General features: G+C 40.4%; 1 protein-coding gene across 1 annotated transcript in view; it reads right to left on the minus strand.

The window, feature by feature from the left end:
• PTPRG (protein tyrosine phosphatase receptor type G) overlaps nucleotides 1-20952 on the minus strand; it is a 405981-nt gene that overhangs the window by 186216 nt on the left and 198813 nt on the right. Inside the window, exon 3 of the mRNA XM_086470025.1 lies at nucleotides 1521-1700. Coding sequence (XP_086326151.1) covers nucleotides 1521-1700 — 180 coding nt within the window. The remainder of the gene's footprint in view (nucleotides 1-1520; nucleotides 1701-20952) is intronic.

The following is a 20952-nucleotide window of genomic DNA, read 5'->3' on the forward strand; positions in this document are numbered from 1 at the left end:
TGCTAAAATTCACCCAGCAGAGAAGACTGAAGATACAGCTTTCACTGCCAACAGCGTGGAGACTGAAAAATTTGCTGGCACGTTTCGGTTCAACATGGTTTCCTATTATATGTGCACCAATATGTTCCTATTACACATACAGTATAGCATTAGCATCTTTCTTAGAAGAATAGTACCATCAGTTTTTTGTGGTATTTCTAATTACAGTTATTGCTGGTTACTACAAACACCCCTCTGTGACCAAAAGGGCAGGGTGCATAACGTGAATAGATTAATTAAGCACCAAATTTCCATAGCATTCAAAATTGCCGTGAACCTCATGTTGCTACAAAGGGCAACAAAGTCAAGATTTCAAAGCAAACAGGAGCATTTCTTAGCGAAGCTGGAAAAAACCCTCAGTAATGCATCAAAACCCCAAGCTATGCTTGGTGGTGGTTTATGTTAACTGGATTTGCTTTGCAGTGAAAGAAAACAGGATCACAGCCTGTCACTCCATCTCATCTGAGGGGCAGTAACTCTCAACTCCTGCTAAGACCCTGAATTGCTGGAACTGGATCTGAAGCGCTTGCTGGACTCCAGGTTGCAGCTCAGATGCAAAGTCCCCTGGAAGCAATGGGTGTATCTGAGGTCGTGCTGCGTGCACAGCTGTGCTGCAAACTCCCGAGGCAGGTACACGCCCTGGGTTTTGCTGGCAGACCTCTCACTAGGGACACGTGACAAACCACTATAGAGATGCATGTCGAATGTTAATAAAGATAAAAATACACTTCCAATAAATAAAATTGAATTAATTAGTGGTTTAATCCAATTCCCTAAAAATATTTGACCTTGTCAAATGAAGAGGGTCGCCTTATAATTTCTGCTTTTTACATTTTTAGAATTAAAGAGTAATCAAATGCATGCGGCTTTGCATATAAATCAACCTTGACCTTTTGGTGAACTGTTTTGGTAAAAATAAGCAGTACTCTCACTGTTCTTTTCTCTAAAAGCCAGAACAGACAGAGCAGAAGAGGATTCATTTCAGTGAAGAACACAGTGCTATAATCATATCAGAAACACATTAATAAGCCCCCACTACTCTGAGCAGTTATTGCTCTTTCTTCTTTAAAACCTTCCAATTTCTAAGACTTCCCCCTTCCTTCCCCCTGAGCCTTGCATCTCAGCATTCTTTTGGATTAGATGTTACAGCCTCCCAAAGCTGATAATTCAAGGTTACACCTTGAAACTCTTATACAGCCTTTTATTCTGAGGAACAACTGACTACCAAGAGAATTATTTCATACTGAGAACCTAAAAAAAAAAATCCCTTAAAAAAAAAAAACCACCTTAAAATCAATCTGCAGAACTAGCTTTGCACAGAATACAGAGGCAGACACAGGTGGCTGCTGCTGGAAAATCATATTTAAAAAAAAGCAGCAAAACCCAAACAACAGAATAATGAAAAAGGAGGAGGGTAGAACATGGCTTGAATTTTTAATTGACTGTGGGCAAGCTATGGACACCAACAGAAAAGAACATACCTGTTTTTCCTGTGTTTTTCATCCAAGTCTTGTTTGAAGATTCATTGTCAAAACCATCAAGCTGCAGTTCTTGATACTCATCTCCAACATGGGCCTGATGGTCTACGATGTCGATGGGAGACTGGTGAGATCCTCCGCACTTCTCGCTGGAAGTAACCCAGTGCTCGGGACCGTAGGTACCTGCCAAAAAATACCAATGCCAATTATCATTCCAGTGGCTCAATAGTTCTGAATAACTCTTAAGTAAGAGGATGAAGCACTTAAGCTCCCCCAGGTAACTCCACCGCAGTTACACTTCTCGCATTTGAAAGAGGTTAAGACTTGTAAACTTAGGAGATTGAAATCCATTAGCTTTGCGCAGTACTCCAACTTTGCCTTTAGCAGGAACGAACAATGGCCTTTTTTTTTTAATTACTATTCTACAAAACTATCTGCAATTCTCAAGTTCCCCTTGTGCGTATGTTACCCATTAGCATGGCGTTACAGGAACTTTCCTAAAGCTTCAGCCTTAATATATTACTATATAGTTTACCTTTTCACATGAGACAAATAATGCAACAGCTACCCATTAACAGTAGTGTTTGTGCACTGCTCTGCTTAGGTAATATGATCTTTATTAATGATCTAATTTCTTTTGGAGGTTTTGGGCCAGAAAACATAAAAAGAAAGAATTAAGCTAAATGTGTATTAGTAAATCTAAAAAAAAAAAACAATAAAGGAAAAAAAAATAAATTACTCTGGATGGAGGAAATAAAGAGAGCAGTGACTTGTCAGGAAAATACTGTAACTTTCTTTTGCTGCTCTTACATGAGTTTTCTGTTTTCCATATTAGCATAGTCTGTTCTCACCTGATGTAAACTACTCTCTCAAATCAAGTCAAGTCAAATATTAGCAGTAAAAAAGAAGCTCCAAGGACCGACGATCAGTGTCTTGCATACGTAGCTGTACCTGGACACATCACAGCCACAGTATTATAGGACAGCTAGCCAAAAGCATATACAGAGCCAAATACTGTCACCTCTCCTACTCTCCATGCCCTTCTACTCTCTTTTTTTATTTAAAAAAATTGCAGGGAGTAATTTAAGTTCTGGAAAGCAACATAAACTTCTGTATTTTGTGAGCCCATCACTAGCTACCATTCAAAGTCAGTAACAGAAGAGTGTGCTACAGCTGCAAAGAGAAATGACACTAGCAGCCCCTGTCCCCAGCACGTCAGGGTCCTCATAGGCTCAGCATAACACTTTAAAGTATTTTTCAGTAGTTTAAGATACTCTCTGTTATCACAGCTGTCCACCTAGCTCACAGGTGCATCCTGCTCCTCTTCCGGAGCTTTCGCCAGCGCCAGATTACCTTTTGGTGTATTAACGAGTCATCAACCCCCAAATTGTTTAACTAAATTTCTCAACAGGATTGCACCAGCACTGCTGCTGGGAGAAAAGCATCAGTGTCTTATGGTGTGGCGGTGGAGCTGCAAGAGGCAGCATCACAAACCACCGCTAAATCTGTCAGAGGTTGTCTTCCACAGCCCTGCCCCTTCTGCAAGGTTCTCCAGCATGAACAGTTGATAAAAATAATATGTAAAAATAAAAGGTTTCAGGCGAAGACCTCATCATCTCCACCATATACCAGCTCTAGATGCACTATACACCAGGGACCCTCAGGAGCACACGCAGGAGGATCTCCAGTGAATTTCAAATATTTCTTATGACTTCCCTCTCCAATTCTTAAATTGTATTAACAGAGACTGAGAGATTCTCTTCCTATGAGTGCAAATGGTTTAAGCTCCTGAAATACCACCACGGTGTTCTTATAAAAGCACTTTTTGCTCACAGTTCTTGAAGTGCTTTACAGCAGGGATCAGCAACATTTTTCTCATGTAAAGACAGGGAAATTGGCAGCCTGAGAAGGGAAGCAATTTGCCCAAGCTCATCTACCAAAACCAAGTTACAACCCAGAGTTGAACTCTGCTCTCCTGAGACCGCTGATGTCACACCTGTACCGTACCTCTGAACTACACAGTCAGCAGGTCTGTTTGATAGGCAGACAGCAGTAAATGATGCACCAATATGCATTTATTACCCTTGCATCTGAGGAGCATATGTAAATTCAATTAGTGCCATCCAAACCCAGCAGTTGTGAAGGCCAGTTTCTTTGGCCCCTGGGTTTTAATCTGTCTAGTTGCAAATGCATTCTTCCTGTCTTCCCATGGGCTAATGCAGGACACTTAATCAATAGCAAGATTTTGCGCTATACTCATCGCACACAAATGCTGCATAGTAACTGAAACAACTAGAAAGTGTTTTACTTTCAACTGCAATTAGGCAAAATTGGGACATCCTTTGAAAATCATTTACATCATCTGCCCACATTAAAAATCAGTTTCGTTTACCTCATGGTTCAACTGGTATTGTCAGCAAAAGCCACTTCCAGTTAACTTCCCAATGTACCACAATCAAGCAGAACAGAATTATTAAAAACCCTACGTGGGGAAAACCAAACGTGTTCCACTCAAGCACAGATATTTTTCCCGAATCAGGATGCTCTTAGTAATTGGTTCGCAGTGAATTAATTGGCAATTCAGATTTACTTTTCATATAACCTTGCATTTACTCCATGAGTTTTGGGAATTTGCTTTAAAATGTTTAGTACTACACATAATCATCAAACCTGCCAGCTCTCGTTTTTTGGCTTTGTTATAAACATGGGGTGAGCTTTTCAAAAGCACTTTGCTCACAGAGGCTATCGCAGTGGTTTCAGCTGTGCATTTAAAAGGAGCTGTGCACTTAAATCTTTCTTTTTAAAGTATTTTGGTGTCAATGGGGAGGTTTCTTTTTTTTTGAGCGGGCAGATTTATTTTAACAGGGACTGTAGGGTTTCTTCCGTGCATCTTGTCACAAAGACTTTTTTTTTTTTTAAAGTATAGCCAGTTCTCAACCGATTTGCAGCGAAAACTGTCTTGTCAAAATGAATAAAATAAGCCATAAGGGTAAATAAACAAACCACCATGTTGAATTAAAACCTCAAGTGACTTAGGTACCTGGACTGATTCTCGCTGAAATGTAGTTTTTCACAGACCTTTAAAGACTTGTATAGCTTTGTATCATTTTAAAAACATTAATTAAGTCTGCTTTTTTAAAAATTAATTTAATCTGTTTGGATTAATTTAATGGCCATACATCTCTTTCTATAAATACAGTAGCTTTGCTTCTAAATCTATAAATTAAAAAAAAAAAAAAAAGCCTAGCAGTATCTGCTCTCTTCATGTGATAGTATTAGTTTTCATGCATAAAATGTTTCCGTACTGGTGCTGAATTATTAAAGAAAAATCTAATGCAATAAAACTCTCTCAGCAATTCAAAACCCTAACTTAGTGCTGGTGCTGTGAGTCCAAGTCCTGACATCCCAAATGACAGTCATAAGGCTAATTTAGTCATAAGGCTGATTTAGAGGTTCAAGACCTGCTAGTTAAAATCAGCACAGGATTTTATAAACAGCTAGGTTTTCCATTAATTTCTTTCAGAAGTTTTTGATATGCAAATTATTACATGCAATATGACCTACACCATTATGGCAGCAACTCTAGACAGAAATAGAGGCCACAACCCCAACATTCCCAGCAGCGCAGGACTGGGGCCATCCCAGCTTTAACAATTAGCATGAAAAGGCAAAGGTGGGCTAGGGGGGCGAGAAGAAAATTTTTATTTTTGAGTTTGAGACCAAAGTAAATAAATTATATCCCCTACCCAGAAAAAAATAAGCTCAACAACCTATAAAATGTAATCAAGAATAGTGCAGTGGGATTCATTTATTCACCGGTAGCCATCAGAAGGTTTAGGCCTAACTGCCTGCTTTTTTCTGTGGACATTCAAGTGCAGTTTTAATTGAAACTGATCTTCCACTACAGATTTCAAATTAATTCTTCTTCCAAGTGTCTCAAGCTCCAGACATCCTTGCCTTGCAAAAAACCCTATATCATTAGAGGAGGAAATAGAACACTTTTTCTAAGCTTGCAGGTATTGATTACCTATTCCTTCCATCAAAGCACAATTGCCATTCTGCACTGTATAAATCTCTTCAGCGTTAGACACTTTATAAAGTACTGAGAATTATATCATTAATCATTTGCAGTTACACCTGTCTTGCTTTATTGAATTCTTTGTTTTTTAGAACTTTAAATAAATGCTTTTAAATAAAAACATGACACTAAATAAAGACTCTGTTTCACTTAAACCTAGTAAAAAAAAAAATCCCTTCATTCTGTGTGTGACATTTACTCATCTGAAACAGAGTAACTTACAGCTATGTTATTTCATTTTTCCAACAGTAAGCATCGTGGCTTTAATCAAATAAAATTTGGAATTAATTTGAATTGACCTTTTAAGGGCTGACAACTAATCTGGTTTTCAAAAACCCAAACAAGTTAAGAGCCCTCACTTGTGTTAATAAATTATAAACATTTCCACTGAGATGGTGGGACAACCTACAAGCAAAGGTAAACATCAGACAGCCCTATCCTGGAGCTGGAGCATTTGATGCAAGAGCAGCACAGGAACAGAACGGACTGATAACATTTGTCATCTTCAGATACCAAAATCAGTGTCTTGCCTCCAAGAAATCATGTGCTTGGGTCTAACAACTAAGTGCACACACTGGGGAAGGAGGGCTGCATTCACCTCCCATGTCAACCAAATGCATGGAAGCAAGCCGAGATGGTGACTGGAGAACGCCTAAGAGATGGGATGGGGCTGGGGGCTAAGGAACGCCATGAGGAACGGGAATTTGCCACAGTGACCCTGTGAACATCGCGGGAGGAAGCCACCCTCTCCCAGCTGCCACAGGGCGTTTTCTCACCCAGTCCCACCACGCAGAACTACATGGACACTTGCTCTGTTCCCCAGCTTGGGCTGGTAGGAAGGACAGAGCACCTCTCTACTGCAGCCCCAGTAAATCCAGCCCCACCGAAATCCTGCCCCGCATCCACCTGCACCTCAGCGAGCTGCAGAGCCCATCGATCTCCGGGGGTTGGTAACCCCATGAGCTCATTTTGGCTTGCAGCCTTATCTCCACTGCAAGCGGGGCAAAAGGGCCCCTGGCTTCCAAAGTGTGAAAGCAGAGCTGGGGTCAGGAACCTCAGCAACACGGCGGCTTCCTACATGAGATGTTTCAAAACACACAACACCAGAGATGTAATCAGCCATCCTCATCTGAAATTACTTGGTACTTCCTAGATGAACTCTGCATTCTTTTCTTGTGCAAAATCTTTCTGTCAATGACCGCTGTATCTTTAACAGTTTTTTAATACACAGGCTGCTCTTTAAATAGAATCCAAGATTACTTTTTTCCTTCTTTTCACTGTACTACCAAAACAATGACCAGTCTTCATCAATGAAAAAACATTAAAATTATGTATTCTGACAAAATTTAAAGCTTGTATAAAAATTTCCACTTAAAAAAAATCAAGGATATTTATTTTTCTTTCATAAACTTTTGTTTAAAACATCTCTTATTAAAATCACTGGCATTTCCTTGATTTTAAATCATTTTCCAATTTATGGATCAGTTACTCTGATAGACCAGTGTATAACACGTACGCCTTTACACAACATCCAGATACAGTTTAACAGACATCAGTAATTTTTGAGTAATGTGATTTTGACCATTCATTTACAAGTTGGGAAAGAGGTAGAAATATCAACACTTGGGATTTTTTTAAATTTCACTTGTTTTTAACATTTTCACAAATATCTGACCTTAAATCCCAGGCCTGGCATGCAAAGTAATAGCTTAGGGGTTTTACTTTTTGAAGGTTTTGTTATTATTTGTTTTTATTGTTTTTTGGTTTTGTTTTGCTTTGTTTTTTTTAACAAAATTATCTCAGACAAATCTTTATCTGTATTTGATGCCTTTTAACTTTTCGGTTTTGAATGAAAATGGTAGTAACGATTGCAAAGCAACCAAAACCCCTCACTTCCGCAATTAAAGCAAATTAGCTTGGTCACTTCATGGGCACATCCTATCCCATCCTCTTAATACGGGAGATCATTCATCCGTGATCATGTGCAAGCCAGGTATTTACAGAGCTGTAAGAAAAAGAGCACTGCAGAGATGCTTACATCCCTCACCCCTTTCTAACCTGACTTTGTCCTCAGTGCCACACAGGCAGACAGCTCTTGCTGCTCACTTGCATGGTCAGTTTTGTAATGCCAAGTGAAGCTATCCTCATATGGAGATGTGATTTCTACTAGAGGCAGTATGTCCATAGTTCACGTAAATCAATAAAGGCTCTTTTCTTGCTGGGTTGGAAGGATGTGGGGCCAGCTTGTCCAAAATAGGGCAAAAGACCTGCTAAGCCACAGCTTGGTATCTTCTTGGATGGCGGTGGTATTTGGTTGAGTATGTTTGTGATGCCAACCCAGACGGTTGCCTCTAGCATCTACCACTGGCTGCCATCCTGCTTAAATGAAGCACAAGAAGCAAAATCAGAAAGGATTCAAGCGCTTAAAAGCCCGATCTTATTTGAAAGTCCATGGGGACACCCTCTAACACGGAATTTCAAACAGTACCTCGCTATTTCAGAAATGCGTTGTGCCATTCAGTGCAAGTGGGTATAAAAGGGAAAATTCCAGGCTTCTCCTATGGCAAAATCCAACCAGTTATTAAGGACTGATGTAATGAAATAGCATTTCCTCTTCACACAAAAGACTCCCAACCTTTGGTTGCACAGCTCTGGATGGGTAGCTTAATTTAAAGAACCACAGCAGGTAAGAGCCTCTCCAAGTTTTATGGGCTCTGGATAAATAGGGATGCTTTACTTTGCACAGACTGGCAGCTATGACCTGCTTAACCATCTCAGCATTTAGCTGAGCAACAGTGAAGATGTGAATATCTGCCTCTGAGTCCTGTCATACTTGAACTGCTCCATCATGAGCCAAACCTCAGGAAACACTGAAAAGAAATGTCACCACCAGTAAACAAAAATGGTTCCTTTTTTCACGCTGAGAACGAGCAAGGAAGTGGTGCCCTTGCTCAGCTATAAAGCAATGAACCTGAATAGCAGGTTGAATTTTCAAACAGGAAAAAAAAAAATTATTTAAAACAATATCAGTGAAATTTGCTATGGAACCGAACACATTTTTAAGATCCTTCAAAAAAATCTCAGTCTGGGGCTTCTCTCTGTTGCTTGGACAAAAAGATTGAAACTGTTACTTGATGTCATAAACCATCACTTCTTGCCATCTAAAAGCGACTCTATCAGTAAGTCCAGGAAGGCACCAAAGGAAGGTGCTTATACCATGTGAGTTATGACAGGAGGCAAGGCCTGTACTGCAGATCTGGACTAGGCGAAAAGTCAGCCTCCCTTCACACTCTTGTCTCACCTCCAGTTGCCTCCTACAAAGAAGAAATAAAGTGAACTCTGTAGGATGAAGACTAAAGACTGCATTTAGATATAAGGCAGAAAAGAATTATGTGAATGACGTACCTCTTGCTAAGTGATTTACCATGAGGCTGCAGGGGTAAATGTATAAAAATTCCTGAAAGCCTTGATAAAAATCAGTGGCATCTTTCAGGGGCCTTCCCACTGCAGAGAAAGCAATCAAGTTGTTGAATCATTATATCAGGGGGAAAAGTTGCTGAAATTATACTGTCTTGCTCTAAAGTGATGGCATACCAAAATCAAAGAGATGGAGAAGGAGAGCCCGTAGTTAAAGAGTTCACAGCGCTGTTTTGAAGAAAGATTTCAGGATTTCCTACCCTGAGGGAAAAGGGCTTTTTATTTTATTATTCTCTGTCATCACTCTGTTTAACATGAGACACTCATACTTGCAGAAAATTCCAATTACTGCTTGAAAAATGAGACCAAATACCAAGAGCAAGATCCTGAAGAGCTCGCTGAGACCCAAACAGGTCTAAGCATCATCCAGTCTGCAAGCTCAGTACAGGAGAGCGTGTGCAAGACATGTGAGAGTCGTAAACAGCCAAGGACAGGGTTTTTTGAGAACTGAAAGAAGCTGAAAGAAATTTTCGCCAAGAACAATCTCTGATAAGGGATATCTTAACCGGCAGTTGTTGGAACAAACACAAATACAGGAAGACGGAACAAAAAGGGTTTGGATTTAGATAACCTTTGAGCAACTGCTAGCAGCAACATCAGAAGCACCAACAAGTCCTTTCTGCACCAATGCCACCACACCTACAGAAATGCCCAGCCATGGGGCTGTAAAAGCAAAGCTAATCCTCAAAACTGATTTTGTTAGTGATACCATCTCACTGCCAAAATGTGGCAGATGCAAAGAGAGAAAGAAAGGCTTTAAACCATGCTCCTAAATATAAACTATCCTATAATGTCTGCAGCTTTCAAATCTGAAGACAGTGAGGTGCAACTTCTCCTTAAATTTTCATATCCACAAATGGTACAATTATCGCTGGGTTCTTTAATTAAACCTTCTAACCTTCAAGTATCTTTGGCAAATTTTTTTATGTATGTTTTCAAAACCTTTGCATTCCTTAGTACGTATGTGAACATCTGTATTAGATAGTCACAAACACATTAGGGTTTTTTAACAGATACATCCTCCATACACATACATACTTTCTGCATCCTAATTTCAATCTTCAAAAAAGCACGAAGCTGCCATGAATCTTGTATGAAGTTCCCACTGTACCTATTAACCTGCCAGCAGCACAAATGTATGATAAATATCGAACATCAGGAAACACCAGGACCTTAAGACAAATGTTGCAGGAAGCTCACAAGAAAATGGAGTAAGTGTAATTACTAAAACAAGCTTTTTCCATAGACCTTTCAAGTTTTAGCATTGGTGAGCTGAATAATTTACCACCACAGAAAAGTGAAAATGGTACTAAGTTTAGCTGTGCTGGCAAAACAGTTTGGGGGTTTTTAAGGGGTGTCTCACACAATAAACTCTTGATAGACACAACTAATGAGCTGTTGAATTTTGTAACTCTAATATTTCAAGAATATTTATATTGAGCATGAAGCACAACATTATCAACGAAATTATTATGCAGAACTCACTGAGTGGGAGGATAAATTGTGGTATAGAAGGTGTGTGCTGGTGGCAAGTGACTGAGACAATATACATCTCCATCCTCTTTTTTTTTTAAATAATTTTCTGCATTTTTAATAAATGTATCTGACATCTCACACCATTCATTTCAGAACTGTCTGAGGCCTTTTAAAAACTGCTCACCCCTGAGCTGCATATAATAAACGAGGTGATAACTTACAATATAAGGAGAAAACAGGAGATTAATTTACACGAAGACACTGTAAATTAACTTTCTTCTATACTAGCTGAGTAAAGCTCCATGAAGGCTAGGGACAGACATAAAAATAGATTTTTTTCCTAAATATAATTTTAAAAAGTATAAGTCCTAATGGAAATTACTGAATGAAGATGTATTATGAATCAATGCAGCAGCTCAACGACAGCACTTTGCGTTGCTGGGAGGAAGACATACATTTCAGTAATGGGTGCCTCGGACAGGGCACGGCTGCCTCAGATAGGTCACGTCCAGGACAATTTTCTCGGTGGAAGGGTCTCTCTCTCTCACTATCCTTTTTTCCTTTACAGACTAGTATCTGCATAATGATGGACCTTGACAGCAGAAATACTTATATTGCTGTAGTGCTCAAACACTGCAGAAGGAAGGGAGGGTCCATTCTTCCATGCACAGAGCAGCAAACAGCTCCTGCCTTGAAAAGCTTACAACCAAACAACGTAAGACAGAGTTGCAAGAAACCCAACAAGAAGCACCTCAGATTTGAAAACATGCAGCCCTCCTGGGCTAACCTTCCCTATTTTGTAACCAACTTGCTTCATGCTCTCTTCTCCAAAGCCATCTCCCTGAGCTGCATAACCCGACAGCACAACAGAAAGGTGATCAACTTTCCCATGGGACAGAAGAGAAAAGAAACATCAATTCTTCCAAAGAGCAATGATAATAGAAGAAATGAATCTGATGTTTCATGGAAATAAAAAGATGAAGAAGGAGCACAGCTGATGTAAACCACGGTTCCATCTGAGTTACTCCAAGGAGAACGCACAGTATGAATAAAGCTCTGAGAAAACAAAACAGAGGAAACAAGGGGAAGAAACTGGGCAGGAAACTTTCCCACCCAAGAGTTGTTAGATGCAGATGGAGGCCTGGGGGGCTTCAAGAAGTCTTTGTTGAAAGAACAGGAAGGAAGAGGATCTGAATTTGGCTTGGTGCTAATTACAACATCCCTTGCCAACACCCAGAGCAGGCAAAAGCAGAGGGGCTGAGCAGACGGCTTGCTGCTCTGTGCCTGCGACCTTACCACCGGATTGCACGTGGCAGCCCCCGTAGGTCCCAGCCCAAGCTGAAACCAGGCAGCAGTCTGGGAGCGCCCGCTGAGCTCAAAGTGTTGCAGAAAGACTTCAGAAGGAGTGAGGCAAGAAGAAACCTGCAGGAACAGGCATGGTGGGCTAAGGAACCTTTTCATGGGGGTGTTTTGTCTTCAAACCAGAGACCTTGGCTTGTTCGAGGGCTTGACTGAGACCCCCGCTGAAGCACCAAAGCTCCTGTGCTGCTGAACCTGCCCAGCAGCTCAGAGATGAATGCTGAACGACAGTGACAGTAATAAGCCATGACATTTAAGTCAGGAAATCTCAAATTCCCATCTTGCTTCTCTGTCTCCTTCCTACCACCAGGAGCTACACGCTCCATTTCACTCCCTTCCTGTATAAAGGGAGAAGTTCACTTGTCTCATCAGAGCATCTGCAAGGACTGCTCAAAACTTGAGCAGAGCCACAGAGATAAAAAGTGCAGTTACTGTGCAAGACTCAACTGTCCCACTATGGACCTCAGTGCCAGGCTGCCTGCAAACACATTTAGGAAAAACACAGTTCCAATTATTTCTCAAAGCACCACAGACTTGAATCCTACTGCTTCTCACATGTACCCTTAATAGCCTTGATCTCACCAAAGAAACTGCTAACGTAAATGATGCCTCACTGTAACTTAATTACCTCCAATTTAGGTGGGTACAGGAACAGAAAGTACCTTTTCTGGATTCCCATCTGTTCCTCGTAACTAACCAAAGGAGCCTTCCCCAGAGCTCTGTCTCTGAAAGCCAGCACAAAAAAAAAAAGAAAAGAAGGAAGAAAGAAAGGAAAAAATTGTGTATTTTTATTGAGTTTTTGCTGGATGCAGGTTAATAAAACACCCACAGAGAGCACAGAGCAATATAGAAAGGGAATAAAGGGAGGGAGGGCTGATATCAATAAAGCCTATCCAGAGGCACTGGTGGAGCAAAAATACTCATGATTTCAAAAGAAACCTGCTACAAAAATTATTTTCACTTGTTGCTTTGGCTCAGGTTTAAAATTTACAAAAAAACAAGTGTCCTAAGCAGAGGGTGGCTTAAAAAATAAAATCAGGAAGATAAAATCAGCTGGTGCTGAAATACGTCACCTTCAGCTTTCCAATACCCCTTGATGATCCTACCCTGATCAGAAACGGCCACCATACTAGGACCTTGTTTAACTATATCACAGACAACACTACAGTCCCCAAAACCTCTCAGTAAACCTCAACAAACACTGGCTTTGCTATGATATTTCCTTTTTAAGTGAAAATCAACTTTTGCCCAACTAAGTTCTTAATGGCATCCCTGCTACAACAGTCTTCTCAATCCAGCTGTCCCCTTCACTAATATGCAACAGTAAAATAGCTCCTGGGAGATTTTTCTGGGATATCGCCAGCTTTTACTTAACGACACATCATGAACCCTGGCCTCAACGTCCATTAATATTCAGTCTATGTTTCTACCATTAATTTAAGAGCATCAGGAATAGGAATAAATAGGAAGACAATAAGCAGCCATAGTGACCAGCCTGAGGTACTCGTGCAGACTGCACTGCTTCTGTAGCTGACATAGAGCACTTACAACTGTTTTTCTAATTTTTATTCCATATCTGCCATTTCCAGTATGTTACGCTAAATGGCTTTAAACTATTCAAAATCAGCTTTAGTTTTCCAATTAGGAAAGTCCAGAGTTTAAAAAAAAAACAAAACCAAACAAACACAAAAAACCAGAACCAAATCAAACAACAACAAACCAAAGTCATGAAAAGGACCTAACATTCCTAAGGTGGATCTTATTCTATCGCATCCCTCCTGCCTGGATGAGTTTTACGTAGAAGTCCCCCTCCTGCCCCGCTGTCTTGCCCAGTCAGGACAGGCAGAGCCTCTGTCCTGGTGCTGGCGCTGCCCTGCAGTGGGTAACCCGCACTCAAAGGGGTGAGTAGCTGCTGTGGGGAAAAACCAACTGCTGCAGCGAGCTGGCAGCAAAGCAACTGCTGTGATGGATAGAGTCGGGGTGAGCATTGCAGGACATTCACTCCCATGGTACCAGCGGTGCACATTCAAACACTGAGCGAAAAAAGGAAAAGAAAAAAAAAGGTGGGATAAATACTCTTTCCTCCAGCATTGCATGAACATTTTGTTTAGGGACGGTCACCCTGGAGTGCTGCTTGCAAGCTTCTGACTTGTCACGGAGATGAATTTTCCCCAAGGCAAGGGAAGAGCATCACCTGTCCCTTCACCTCCCTGCCTGCAGCTCACACAGCTGCCTGCTCCCTGCGATGGGAGCGTCTTCACGTCCTGCCACCGAGGATGCTCGGGAGCAAGGCAGGTGCTTTGGCACAGTGCTCCCCGCCCCTCTTGCCCAATGTGAGGAAGGCAGCAGCCAGCTTTGAACACGCTTCCTTGTGCTGTTTAGTCACAGCAGCATTTGGGCAGCCCACAGTGACATATAGCATAAAATGGAATCTGGAGTATATCACTTAACGGTAAAATCTGTAAGATACTGGATTTATATGGTGTCTGCAGAGCACATTAGAAGATCATCATCATCATCATCATATCTTTTCAAGACAGCCATAATTATTCAGGCTGTTATTCTACCTCACCGGTGTTTTGAAAAACTATTCAATATTAGCAAACCCTCACTAAAAACAATGTTTTGGTTGAGGGACTAATCTTCATATCAGTACACAGCCATACCTGGTCTTATCTACATTACCAATTCCCTGCTGATTGAGCGGATTCATTAACAACACAATCTCTGGTGACTGAAATGAAGTCTCATTCTTCGTATCACTGGTGCCTTGCTGTTTGCTTTTCCTTCACAGTATGCACACAAGTAATTAACTTACTATGCTCCGCTAGCTCCTGACACATTACTTGGCATAGAAAAATTCACCAGCAGGTAGTTAAGCATGCAAAATATTTTCAGTCAAATGAACTTCATAACAAAACACTGCTTAGGAGAAACGCGGCTCTTTCTGATACAATGCTAACGTGCAGCATACTGCCCGTACTAACAGGAGCTCCTTGAGTGGTAAGGCAAAAATACATCATTTTTATCACTTCAGCTCACTATGTAGCAAGTTTCTTTAGGGGGAAAAACTGAAAAGCAGTAAAGATGCTGACTGAAAGGATGAGCATGGAGATCAACCTGAGTGGCCCTTGTGACATTCGGGCATAAAAAGGACAGACACAAGATCCATATGGTATAGAAGTAAAAAGGTGAAAAAAAACAAAGCCAAGTGGAGATTAACTTCAGTGCAGCGTTACTGAGATTAGTGGTGTCTGGAAGTACAGAAGAACAGAGTATTTCAACTTTTATACCAAATTAAAAATTAGGTAATTTACTATTTTAAGCATACAGCGCTTTTAAGCCTAAAGTTCAATGACAGTGAAAACTCCCTAAATAAAAACACGCACTTTATTATCTACCCCACCTAAATGAATCCACCTAGAAACATGACTTGAAATACACAAGCCATCTCAGTAATGTCAAGAGGTAAAACTGGAGTAAAGTTATTCCTGCATTTATCTTTCTATGGGATGAAAGGTTATGGTACAAACAGATAGTGACTTACTCAGCACAGAAGCAGTGCAGGGATACTGGGCAGAGCCCAGTGCAGACTGGCAAGCTGAAACATGAAAGGTGGTCTTTGCCTGAAGCGACAGGATGGGCACTGACTTTGATAATACGAGGACTTCCCCTTGAGAATACAAAGACACCAGAGCCTTTATGGAGTGCTCCTCTGATCTGAAGATGCTCTAAACTGTGACTTTAATTACCTTAATATTCTCTTGGTACCAGAGACCAGGAAGCATGCAATCTTCATGCCACACTGTGTAGTCTGGCTAGTGTCATACAAAACAATGTCACTTGCTCTACATTGTCCCACTCCTTCCTTTAAACCAAAGGTAGCCAAAACTCCAAAATGTATGTAAAAGTACTTGATAAAAAAAAAGAAGAAACTTGGCTAGGATAAAGAGTCATTCACAGTATTATTAATCCCAACTTTGACCTTTCGTGACAAATTCTTGCTCAGAAGTTCTATGACTGCACTGACCTAAAACACTGGAAATTGTGATCTTAAAGTTTCCTACTACACAAGGAAAAATCCTTCTGGAAGTCCTGGAAAATGAAACTTTTCTTTTGCTCAGTTTTGTCCAGAACACATTTGTTCCTTTCTCCTTCATGTGCCACAAGGCATGCACCTTTGCCAAACTCAGACTGTTGTTTCGACTCACTCGGTCACAGAAGTTAGTTCCTCATGTTCCATCAGAGCAATTTTCGCTTGTGACAAAAGAAACAGATCTGCGGAGGACAGAATTCACCGTGATTTCTGTATATCATTTTCCTCTATTCTTGCACTGCTTTCAACTTGTCTCATTTAAATATAGCTCCTGTCATACTCATCATTTTCAGTTCACCTGTTATGCAGAACCACACACTCCACCTTCAACAGAGCAGTCTTCACCTTGGCTGCACAGTTTATATAGATTCTCTAATCCAGGCCTGAAATCCTTATTCATTTACAAAGTAGATGTTCCTTAAACAGTATTCCCATTTGCTTGACAGGCATATTAATGCACGGAACAGAAACCAGTTTTTGTTATTTCTAATTTTCATCAAAAATTAACTACCTCACTTAATAACCACTTGCATCCTTGGTAGTTACTCAGGTCTGTAAGTTCACTAGGTCAAGGAAAACCTTGCTGTATCTCCAAAAGGCTGTTGAAACTTGCTGTGTTCCAGGGGGAGGAATCTCAGGTTTTGTTTGGTTTTCCGTGCTTACAGTATCGGTAAAAAGTAACAGATTTTCATGCCAGGAGAAACAGTTGGATAACACACACTGACATGATGAGCATGAGTCATTACACTTCATAAAGTTACCTCTCTACAGAGCCTTAAAAACACTCTTCACCTCATTCAGAAAGGTATTCAGCATTGAAGAAATCAAGACTTGAGAAGTTTCTGTGTGGGGTTTTTTGGTTTTTGTTTGTTTTTTTTTTGTCTTTGTTTGTTTGGGTTTTTTTTTTTTTTAAAGATTGTTTCAGTGTTTAATTGCTCTCCAAGTTTCAGTCTGCAGCTTACTTCTAATGACAGCTTATCAAGTTTCCAGCCCAGGCTTTATTTGCCTTCTAATGGCAGATTGCAAGAGGTCTTCAGGAGAGGCATTTTCCCTTTACGGAGGTGCGCATTTCCCAAATGACTTATCCACACATTTGCAGAGTCTTGATTAGTAAATGCAGTTGGGGCTGGACAACTTTCCTCCCGGGGTGAAGGTCACACAACTGCCCAGAACTATCGTCCAGTGAGGAAGTCAGCCAGGCTGGAAATTCAGTGAAAATGCTGAATAGACCCTAAGCAGAAACCTCTACTACCTTAGTCAGAGGATGTTCCTTGGATCAAAGACAAGTAAAGGAATCTTGTCCCTCCTAAATCACCAATATCCTCCAAAAGCCTAGATTTCTTCTTTTGGCTCTGATGGAACTTGCCAATGGACTTGCGGCAGCCAAAAGGCAATGGAAGAGGGAAATACATAAACAGATCCAGACTAAGTACCACTTAGAAATATTCACATTTTTTTCCTTTAGGTCAACCATTAATAGTTTCACCTACAAAAACCCGGATGCCAATTAAACTCGTTGTGGGGGTGAGATCACTTCCTACTACGCTAAGCAATGCTGTCCCCACTGTACCATTGCACTTGCCTATATTCCTGTGTTATCCATTATCTCACACTGAAGCCAAGAGCTTTTTGACTATCTAATTTTGTTTTGTTCAGAATAAAATACTGGAATTTCTTGCCAGTACAAACCTATAGGAATGAGTTAAGAGAATTCTGAGTATCACAAGGTAATTGGAGAAGGAGTGTTTGGGAACATGGACGAAAATAAGTAATTAAACACAGCCTTCCTGATTATAGAGCATGTCTTGGGTAATTTAATGCCTTTATTAAAGCCATAGTTGGTGGACTTCAGAGACTGCAGTCTTGGTCTCATGAGAATGAATTATGCCCAGCTTTTTAAACTAGAAAGTTTCCAGGCTCTGTGGCTTCAGAGGAAAATTTGAAAACTCAAAGAAGAAAGGACCATGAGCCAGAAGGCAAACAAGAACCCTAAAATTACTATTCTTTTTCAATCTCCCCTGATTTGTTTTGGTCCGTCTCATTTCTTTTGAGCAACTGATCCTGGCAGTACTCCAGTGTACCTGAGTTTATTGACAAATACCAAACAGAATCTAATGCCAGGGGAAATAACAAAAGAAACCCAAACCACCGATACCAAGAACTGAGCTAATACACACAACCCACACAGGTGCCCAAATGCCAACCACCCTTCAGTGCTCGGCTCAGAGCCACTTCCATTGTCTTTATAAGCAAAAGGGTGCAAAACCACAGACTGCTGTGTACTTCACAATGCCCTTATTCTAGATGACACCTATATACTTCATATTATCTAGCAAGAAAAGAGGTGGGGGGGTTTGTTAAAATTGGATTTATTTGGATCTTTCCCAGGCCTCTTTTTTAATGAATATTTTAGAAGCACATATAGCACTTCTGTTTCTTCCTTAGTTGTGATGTGTCCTCTGTCAGAAACACAACCCAGTCCATACCTTTGGGTTGAGAAGATTACTTTCTGAAGGACAGAAGCTCACGCAAATAGTAAGATTTTGTGGGAGTGGTTGCACCATTTTTTTTTTATCTCTCTCTCTAAGTATCAGTGACTGACGCTAGCTGACTTTTATTGACATAATACACCTTCTGGTCTCGCTGGTCTTGTCAGGTTTCCACAGCAGCAAAAAAGCAAACAGGGCTTATTCTGAAGTAAATTCTGGATGTAACCACTTATAACTCCACTAACAGAGAGAAGCTAGTAAATCAGCAACAGAAGTTTATTAATTTAGTAGTTACTGAGACACATCTTATTGATCTCCTTTACTCACACTCAGCCTCCAGAGTTTACCTCACAGCTCCAGTTTATGCCTCGATTAAGTGGTTCAGAGAAGCCTTGCATTTTATAGTATGCACATCATGTCGCATAATGCTCCTGGTATGATGACTTGCAAACTAAGCAGTGGATTTATCACCCCGGAAAAGACTCCAGTTTTACTCACCCAGGGCAGCCAGCACAAACACTCAAGAGCAAAGATCACAGTCTACAGCTTTGCTGTGAGCATGGCGCTAACTCAGCCGACAATGGTCTAGTACCCAGCTTCAGTTCCCTTGCGTCTGTGACAGCATCAGTTAGCTAGCAATTCGGTTCCATTTTCAGCATTCACATGTTTTTGTGAACATTTCTTTTTATAGGCTCTGATTCAGCAAAGTACTTAAGCACATGCTTTACTTTAAATAGCTGAATAATCCAATGTCTTTTCAGCAAATGTTTAACTTTAATTGTGTGAATAGTTCCAGTTCAAGGGCTCCTCAAATCTTGGACACTGAGCGCTCACTTATGTGCTCTATTCATTGCACAGATACAGTATTATTCATGGGCTTCACATTATGCATTTATTTAATTGCTTTGCTAAACAAGGGTCCTAAAGCAAATATGCCACAGTCAGAGTTTATTTCATAAAACTTCTACAAATTCAGTTCTAAACTGTCAAGCATTTTAAAAAGGAAAACTAAATAACCATAGGATTTACTGCAATTTCTTTCACACCTTGATTAAGCACTGACTACAATTGTGGTTCAATAAAGCATTAGGATTATTTTTTCTCCACCCACTTTAGATGTGTTTGCTCCTTAAACTAAAAATTTTTTTATTTTATTTTTTTTTTTAAATTACCCTGTGTTGAAACTACCTCTGCAGAGGCTTTTCCCCATAGCCCCCAAGTCACACAGAGCCACGCTCTTGCATGGGGGCTGCAGCCAGTGCTACAGCAGGAAGAGGACGGGGCCTCTTCGCAGAACTTGCCTCTCAAGTTACACTATCCCCAGTCCCACCATGCATCTCAGTCTCCAAATAATGATATTTGATTACAAAAATATGACCAGAGTGTTCTGGGGGGTTCTTTTCATGTGACTCTTTTCGCCCCAGTCAGAAAGAAATACTTGGGATAGACTTTCAAGTTCTCTCCCATAACCACTGCTGCATTTTTGTGTGGAAGCTGATGAATTTTCCTCTCATTAGAAGACTCCAGCAGCTGTGGCTTTAAGAAGAGCACCAAATACTGTGAGACTAACAATAAAACTACCAGGCCTGGCAGTGCCGCCTCACCCCTTTGGGCCATTTCCATTCCAAACGGCTCCCCACTGAACCACACAATGCAGGGCCCCTTACCAGTGTGTTAGCTACTGCTTCAGATGTTTCAAAATGCAGTGGTTTAAATTATTAGGAGAAGGCATGCAACAACAACAACAACAAAAAGGCTGCCGAAAGCACAACTTTCTAAAAAAAGCCAGCTCTCTACATTTGTTAGATAAAAAGGCAAAGAACGAAATTCACACTTTACAGGCATCTGCTTTCAAAGCAGAAAGGCTCCCTTGCCTGGCATTAAGTCCCATTGTTTCAGATGAAAGCCCCTGCCCCAGCCCTGCAGGTAAAGCAACTTTATATTCTAAGCTGGCTGGAGAAGTCGAATTAAAATGGGTAAAAAATGTAAACAGAACCAGATGCACCTGAGAAATGAAAGAAACTAAAATTGCCTTAAAAGATAAAAGGATTAAGCTCTTCTAACTAGTAGCTGTAAAACGTGTAATGAATTTAGACATTTCTTTACTGAAGGAAGAAAGCTATTTAATGAGATAAGTGTTATTAAGATAGAGCAGAATAACTATAATGTAGAAAACTGCTCATTAGTTGGGGCTTAATTGCTCTTATAGTTGGTGAAGCAGTAATTACTATACCAAAAAAGATCAATATTTAGAGATTATTTGTTTTTATGCATGAAACAAGAATACTACTTCGATATTAAACCAAAATTTAGCCAAAAAATATCCAGTGTCATCCCATTGGAACTGAACACTGACAACTGTACAACTCTGTGAAAGGAAAAAAGAACTATTGATTACAGCAAGGAACGTAATTGTTGTTTATTCTGAAACAGGACTTCGATACCATTATAGTTAGTTAT

Source organism: Leptosomus discolor, chromosome 9 (genome assembly GCF_034619465.1).
Source record: "Leptosomus discolor isolate bLepDis1 chromosome 9, bLepDis1.hap2, whole genome shotgun sequence".
Classification (NCBI taxonomy): Eukaryota; Metazoa; Chordata; class Aves; order Leptosomiformes; family Leptosomidae; genus Leptosomus; species Leptosomus discolor.